The sequence below is a fragment of the Marmota flaviventris genome, chromosome 2 (genome assembly GCF_047511675.1).
Source record: "Marmota flaviventris isolate mMarFla1 chromosome 2, mMarFla1.hap1, whole genome shotgun sequence".
Classification (NCBI taxonomy): Eukaryota; Metazoa; Chordata; class Mammalia; order Rodentia; family Sciuridae; genus Marmota; species Marmota flaviventris.
Window position 1 is genome coordinate 92,198,558 of NC_092499.1, and position 7,442 is coordinate 92,205,999.

The following is a 7,442-nucleotide window of genomic DNA, read 5'->3' on the forward strand; positions in this document are numbered from 1 at the left end:
CCTTCTCAGTGGAGCTATTATAAATTAGGATAAGTACTTTTCAAACTCAAATAATTTCTCTACTCCTCTGGCTGTCTTATTTCTCTTTCTATATATAATTCTCTTCTCACCCCCTATCTCCTTAACACCCTCTAAGTAAAATTACAACCCTACTGGTTTGGAAGATTATCTCTCTCTTTTATCTGGATAAATATACACCATACCCAGTAATTATATTTACTTACTCATAGCTATACCTTTACCTAAGTAATGGGCACCTTTAGCACAGGTAACATTTTCTGTCTCTCCAAGAGTGACCACTCTAACTGCAGAACTTAACGTAATCTCTGATACTTACTGTCTCATCAGGAGAAAGAGTTAATAATGGATACCAAAGAGAGATGGATAGTTTCTAAGGATACCTAAAAACGAGGAAGGTAGGAAAAAGGACATTCAGGACAGCTAAGGGAATAAGAGTATGGTGGGGAGACATCAGTGGAGCCAGAGGACAATGTGAAGGGAATTTCTCCTTCCAAAATACTCTCTCTTGAAATTTCAAAGTATCTTCCTGTATTGTGGGTACATTAGGACAGTTGAAGGAAGGGACTAATACCAATATATCTACTCCATCTTAACTGACCCTCCACACTGAAGCCCTGAACATCCCTATTTCAGCTCCAGCATTCATTCTCCTCCCTACCAGTCATATGTGGAGCTGTGGAAACTAAGCCCTCTCAAATCTGAATAGGAACTTTATGAGGAGTGAGAGGAGAGAAGACTAGGAGGAAGGCAGAGATTCCCTGATGACCTTATGCCCTTGGACACCATTTGCCTTTACACTCCGGATTAAACAGCATTAGGGAGCCAAGAGAGGAAACACATGTGGTGCTTGGAGACCTGTGCCTGCCTGTTCCATTCCACACCCAGTCATCTCACCACACCCTTCTCTCTTTATATTCCTCTCCAGTCCAGGAACTGGGAGCTACAGAGAAGGGAAAGAAGGAAGAGAAAGCTAACAATTCCCTTCCTGCCCCGCCCCCATCCCCAGTGCAACTAACAGGTAGGCAAGCTCGCAGAGACTACTCGGAGGGAGACCTGTGAGCAGTAAACAGGTTTGAGCCTGGAAAAGAGGAAGAAAAGTAAAAGATTGAAGGTGAAGTAGGGAATGGGGAGAAGGGTGGGGAAGAAAGATAAGTAGAGACTTAGAAGTGGAGGTAGGGCTGCAGAATTGGGGGCAGAGTGGGAATGAAGGACAGAGCATAGCGGATGGGAAAAGAGCAAATATTTCTCTGATTCCTTTCAGGGAATTCTTTTTCCACCTTGTTAGGAGAGCACAGGTATGTCAAGGAGGCACCTTGGTACTCTTCCTGGTTCTTAGGAAAAGGTGACCTTGAGCCTGCGGGTGTCTATCCTACTGTCTGCCTCTAACCTTGTGCTTTCTGTGTGTCTTCCTCTGGCATCGGTGCTTATTCCGCGGTTTTCTTGCGGCCGCCTCCCCTGGGAAGATGAGAGGTTGCTGGGGGAGGCCGAAAGCAGAGTAGAGGTTGGCAATGTGACCTTATCACACCCACAAAGTCGACGGATCGGGTTTCAGATTAAACCAAGGGAGCTTGGGGGTATGGTGTTCGGGTTTCGGAGTGCTGTGGTGCTGTCCTTTACGTGGTGCTGAAATCTGGGCAGATTCATCCCAGGTGGGCCTACATCCCAGCCTTAGGGGTGCGAGTCTCAGGTCTTCCAAATTACCTGACTAGTGCTGCCCACCCCCGCCCCCACACACCTAGCGCGGTGGCAGGCGAGAAGGCGGGGTCTAAGTGAGCCCCACCCCTGGAGACTGCGGCTCCAGCCTTCCTCTGCTCCGCCCGCCCTCACTAGCTCATTGCGCCTCTGTTCCAACTAGCTCACTGCGCCTCTCCAGCAGCCTGGTTGGCACCCGCTCCTACTCCGGCTTCAGCCACCACCCCCACCCTCATTTGGCATCAGCCTGGGACCCAGCTCCAGCACTCAGTCTGACCGGTTGCATCCTCCCTCCCTGATCCTGTCGCACCAGTTCCTGCGCTGGGATCCAGTAGTCGGACCCCATAAGCCATGGCTGGTCCCTTCTCTCGTCTGCTGTCTGCCCGCCCCGGGCTCAGGCTCCTGGCTTTGGCCGGAGCCGGATCCCTAGCTGCTGGATTTCTGCTCCGCCCGGAACCTGTACGAGCTGCCAGTGAACGACGAAGGCTGTATCCCCCAAGGTATCAGTGCCTGAGGCTCGCAGGAGGAGGTTATGGGAACGGAGGTGGGGATAGTGAGGAGGACCTGGGCAACAGACAAGGACAATAATTACAAAAAGACTTCAGTGGGGCGGAAGCGGGGACCAAACCCAAAAAGCAAGAGCATTTGTGGGGACCTTTAACCCGCGGTCCCCGCCACCAAGACCAGTTCTGGCCCTATGAGTTCTACTTGCACCCCTGCCCAGACTCCAAATCCGAAGACCAGGAACTATCCTTTTCACTCTCCATCTCCTTTTCCTGCTGTTCTCCCCCATTTCCTGAATTCTCCTCCTTAGTCTTTCCCCTCCCCCATCACTAATGCTGTGTTCATGGGAGGAAAGGACTGTGCAGGTCTGGGGGAACTGAGCCAGCCAGCCACAGGCAGCTAGAACTATTGGGAAAGAATAGACCCTGAAAGTCCTAAAGAGATTATCAAGGCTTAGCCTACCTCTAATTCCCCCTCCTCCCTTGGAGCAAAGGCAAATGTGGCTAACTGGACAGCTCCCAGCTGATAGCACTAAGTGCAGGCCTCTGTGCCCTCCCTCCATGGTTACTGGGTACCCCCTCCCCAGCGCTGAGTACCCAGACCTCCGAAAGCACAACAACTGCATGGCCAGTCACCTGACCCCAGCAGTCTATGCACGGCTCTGCGACAAGACCACACCCACGGGTTGGACTCTAGATCAGTGCATCCAGACTGGCGTGGACAACCCTGGCCACCCCTTCATCAAGACTGTGGGCATGGTGGCTGGAGATGAGGAGACCTATGAGGTAGGGGGCCCCCAGAGTCTCCCTGGTAATCCAAGCTGTCTTCCCAGTAATTCCACCTCCTTTCTCCTAAAGATCCCTCACTTTCCCTCAAGACTCTGGGCCATCCATACTGAAGTTTTCTGACCCAGTGAAATCTATTCATAATTGAAGTCTAAGAAGAGATTTCCTCTCTGTAACCACCTCTTCCTCTTAACTCCCCTTTAGATATTTGCTGACCTGTTTGACCCAGTGATTCAAGAGCGACACAATGGATATGATCCCAGAACAATGAAGCACACCACTGACCTGGATGCCAGTAAGGTGAGCCATATATTCCACTTCTGATTTGTGTTGCCTCATGTAAAAGATTTTGTATCTCCAATTCCTTCACCTTGATTATTTCCTGACTCATGGTCATTATACTGCTGAGCTTTTAATCTTAATGTGGGGAAAGAGTTGTATTTTAAGAAATAACAGATGTGGAGAAAACAGTAAATAAGAATGACCATGCTCCAAGGTGGGAAGTTTGAGGAAGGGTCCACAATACTTCCTTCAATTGGAGTCTTGCCCAGTTGACTCCTCCCCTCATTGTATGCAGGAAGAATACATACCTTGTGTGAAGGAAGGTCCTCTAATCCCTGAAATCTCTCCTTCCCCAAGGGTGTTTATTTCTTTTTCTTTTTTTTTTTTTTTTTGGTGCTGGTGATTGAACCCAGGGCCTTATACATGCATGGCAAACACTCTACCAACTGAGCTATATATCTACTTGTTTCTATGACTTATATTCCATTTGTCCCTCAGATTCGTTCTGGCTACTTTGATGAGAGGTATGTATTGTCCTCAAGAGTCAGAACTGGCCGAAGTATCCGGGGACTCAGTCTGCCTCCAGCCTGCACTCGGGCAGAGCGGCGAGAGGTGGAACGCGTTGTGGTGGATGCACTGAGTGGCCTGAAGGGTGACCTGGCTGGACGTTACTATAGGCTCAGTGAGATGACAGAGGCTGAGCAGCAGCAGCTTATTGATGTGAGGGACCCTGAAAGGGAGCTGGGTTGGGGGAGTAGAACCAGAGGGGAGCCTGGGCCATATAAAATAGCTGGGCTCTGGGTTCAAGGCTTCATTCAATACCTGAAGGATTCTTAACCCAAGTTGCTTTACTCTCCCCAGGACCACTTTCTATTTGATAAGCCTGTGTCCCCATTACTGACTGCAGCAGGAATGGCTCGAGACTGGCCAGATGCTCGTGGAATCTGGTATGAGGCTGCTCTTCACCTCTTTTATCCCCTGTGCCCACATAAATGTTTTTTTCCCCTTTCTTTCCCAGTTCTTGTTTTGCCACTTGACCCCTTTTCCTCCTGCCCTCAGGCACAACAATGAGAAGAGCTTCTTGATTTGGGTGAATGAGGAGGATCATACACGGGTCATCTCCATGGAAAAGGGTGGCAACATGAAGAGAGTGTTTGAAAGATTCTGCCGGGGCCTCAAAGAGGTTGGAGAAGAATGTATAAGGGGGTGCTGGGGTTGTGGCTCAGAGGTAGAGCATTTGCCTAGCACATTCAAGGCCCTGGGTTCAATCCTCAGTACCATATAAAATAAATAAAATAAAGGTATTGTGTCCAACTACAACTAAAAAATAAATATTAAAAGAAAAAGAATGTATAAGGAAGCTAGGTGGGAGGAAATAAGGAAAACCAAAGAGCAGCCTAGGTAGATTGACATAAACAACTAACCCAGGACATTTCTAATAGTAAAAAGGGTTACCATTTGTCACTCCAGGACAATGGGTGTAAAACCAGGACTGTCTTGGGAAAGCCAGGACATATTGTCACCCGAAATATAGGAAGAGAAAAAGAATGTCAGAAACAAAAAGAAGTAAATAAAGCAGTTTCCAGATAATGCAAAGAAGAAATAACTGAGATGGCAAGTTAGTTCCTGGGACATATGGTGTGGGATGGTGGAGTGTGCAGATTAGGAAAACACTGGAGCCTGGATTGATGTAGGGTTGAGAGATTATGGTATTCAAGATTCCAAAATAATCCCTCAGTTCTGAGTCAAGATGGGCCTTGACTCTAGATTCTGTCATTCTTGCTAAATTATCATGTCTTGGCTTTAAACTAAGAGTGGGAGAAGGATAAGAGAAAAAGGAGGATGGGATGGCTCAAGTTCCAGAATGTATGGCTCTAGATAAGGGATTGAACAGAATCTACAATCCTGTATGGATTGAATCTCCATATTTAATTCTATATTAGAACCTGCTATAAACCCAATTCTTACTGTATGTTCTCTTATATACAGTTCTATTTTAGACTTGAAAGAAAGCAAGCTCCTTTTTTAGATTCTAGCTGGGAAGTTTAAACTATTTTTGGCAATAAGGGATAACATATTCTGACTATGCATATGTAGGGAAGTACTCTTTAAATTAAATGCCTCAGTTTCCTCATCTGTAAAATTGAGATAATAAGATTTCCTACATTTTAGGTTGTTGTAAGACATTAAATAATGCAGATAAAGTGGTTGTTCCATATCAAGTACTTAATAAGTGCTAGGTATATGTTGTTATTCTTAACAGAAGGGTTCCCCATATTCAGCATGAAAGAATCCCCCATACCATCATGTCTTTCTGAATTATAAACAGGGTCCCCTTTATTAATATTGGAAAATGGTCTTGGTGTTCATTGCCCTGACAGATCCTCTGTCTCTTCAACTCTAATCTTCATCTTTATGATTAGGATAGCTAAGAGAAACGAGAACACCCATTCCAGGTCCCCTTTCACTCTCTCACACACACCCCTATGAATCTGGCTTTTCTGTTCTGTTATCACATGTCTCTGCTTTCTCACTTGTGCTCCTTCCATGGCTAACAGAAGGCTTTCTTGCATCTTTCTGTTGCAAAACTTGTACCTTCATTTTTTATCTGAAAGGAGCCTCTGCTCATTGTAAAGCATGCAGAATTCATTGAATAATCAATTCTTTCTCAGTTCATTGTACTACCTCTGTTCATTTCCATAGGTCATCCCCAACCCCCATACTGGGAATTTAACCTAGAGACACTTAACCACTGAGCCATGTCCCCACCCCTTTTTAAAATATTTTATTTAGAAACAGGATCTTGCTGAGTTGCTTAGGGCCTCTCTAAGTTTCTGAATCTGGGTTTGAACTTGCAATTCTCAGATTCCCAAGCTTCTGGGATTATAGGCACATGCCACTGGGCCCAGCTCCCTAGATCATCCTTAATGCATTCCTCAACTTTCTTTCCTTCCACACACAATATATTTTCTCACAATCTCATCATAAGGCACATCATTATTTTACAACATCAAAATTGCTTTGCATATATGATGACAATAATCGACTATTTTCATTTAAAAAAAAACAATGTTATTTATTCACACCCAAGTTTCTTGTTCTATATATTTCTAGAGTTCCTAAGGGAGGGTCCACATATCCTTTGTTTTTTGACTAACAGAATCTTTGTGGGCTCAGGTGGAACGGCTAATCCAGGAGCGTGGCTGGGAATTCATGTGGAATGAGCGTTTGGGATACATCTTGACCTGTCCATCTAACCTGGGCACTGGACTTCGGGCTGGAGTGCACATCAAACTGCCCCTGCTAAGCAAAGTAAAGGAGTTGTGGGGGTTTAGAAAGTAGTATAAGTGAGGAAGAGGATGAGTGTGGATGGGTGGGGTTGGATACTTCAAAAGGAGCCAGACATATTGGGACTAAAGGGTCAGGGGAAAATCTCTGAGCAGATAGGAACAGTCTCTGCCTCTATTGACCCTACCTCCAATCCCTATCTCCCCTCTAGGATAGCCGTTTTCCAAAGATCCTAGAGAACCTAAGACTCCAGAAGCGTGGGACTGGAGGAGTAGACACTGCTGCCACAGGCAATATCTTTGACATCTCTAATTTGGATCGACTGGGCAAGTCAGAGGTGAGATCCTAAGGGGTTAGAATGAAAAGAGGTACAGGTCTATGGGGGTTGAGATAGTGACAGTGAGAGTGAGCCTCAAGATGTAACAGAATCTGAAGTGAAATTCAGGTTAAGCAAAAAGGCAATTGGAAATGAATTTCCAGAGCAGGAAAGTCAGTACGTGCTAAAGAAAGAAACTCAGATTATGGGAAGCAGAGATCAAGGATTAGTGTCCTTCAGGTGGAGCTGGTGCAACTGGTCATCGATGGAGTAAACTATTTGATTGACTGTGAACGGCGTCTGGAGAGAGGCCAGGATATCCGCATCCCTGCACCTCTCATCCAAAACAAACATTGACTCCCTGTCTCTGGCAGATGACTCAAGAGCCCCAGGACTTCTTCCCATTTAATGGTGACCCATTCTACTTGTCCTTAACCTGTCTCAACCTCCAGCCCCCATCTTAGTAAAGACTCCTTGCTATGCTTCAGCTGTCTGTGTTATTTCTACTGGTGGGTGAGGGGTAGGGATAAACCTCCAGGAAGTAAAAAGAAGCA

At 46.1% G+C, this 7,442-nt stretch overlaps 2 protein-coding genes across 5 annotated transcripts in view; one reads left to right on the plus strand and one right to left on the minus strand.

Moving 5' to 3' along the window:
• Ppip5k1 (diphosphoinositol pentakisphosphate kinase 1) overlaps nucleotides 1-1,475 on the minus strand; it is a 48,243-nt gene extending 46,768 nt beyond the window's left edge. The window contains exon 1 of the mRNA XM_071608182.1: nucleotides 1,409-1,475. The gene's annotated coding sequence lies outside the window, so the exon portion shown is untranslated. The remainder of the gene's footprint in view (nucleotides 1-1,408) is intronic.
• LOC114084852 (creatine kinase U-type, mitochondrial) lies at nucleotides 902-7,375 on the plus strand. 4 transcript variants are annotated; one of them, XM_071608203.1, is made up of 11 exons: nucleotides 902-1,039; nucleotides 1,283-1,316; nucleotides 1,877-2,213; nucleotides 2,804-3,002; nucleotides 3,207-3,302; nucleotides 3,783-4,004; nucleotides 4,146-4,231; nucleotides 4,344-4,467; nucleotides 6,462-6,596; nucleotides 6,784-6,909; nucleotides 7,129-7,375. In XM_071608203.1, the coding sequence occupies exons 3-11, from the start codon at nucleotides 2,065-2,067 to the stop codon at nucleotides 7,243-7,245; spliced, it is 1,254 nt and encodes a 417-aa protein (XP_071464304.1). In that variant the 5' UTR covers nucleotides 902-1,039; nucleotides 1,283-1,316; nucleotides 1,877-2,064; the 3' UTR covers nucleotides 7,246-7,375. The 4 variants fall into 4 exon arrangements, with proteins under 4 accessions (XP_071464304.1, XP_034492983.2, XP_071464303.1 ...); XM_071608202.1 differs by lacking the exon at nucleotides 902-1,039 and adding an exon at nucleotides 1,046-1,132; XM_034637092.2 differs by lacking the exon at nucleotides 1,283-1,316.
• The last annotated feature ends 67 nt before the right edge of the window (nucleotides 7,376-7,442 follow it).

Coding starts and splice junctions, on each gene's coding strand:
- LOC114084852 (XM_071608203.1), top strand. CDS start 2,065: ATGGCTGGTCCCTTCTCTCGTCTGCTGTCTGCCCGCCCCGGGCTCAGG. Junction 2,214..2,803: donor CGAAGGCTGTATCCCCCAAG/GTATCAGTGCCT, acceptor CCCCCTCCCCAG/CGCTGAGTACCCAGACCTCC. Junction 4,468..6,461: donor TCTGCCGGGGCCTCAAAGAG/GTTGGAGAAGAA, acceptor TTGTGGGCTCAG/GTGGAACGGCTAATCCAGGA.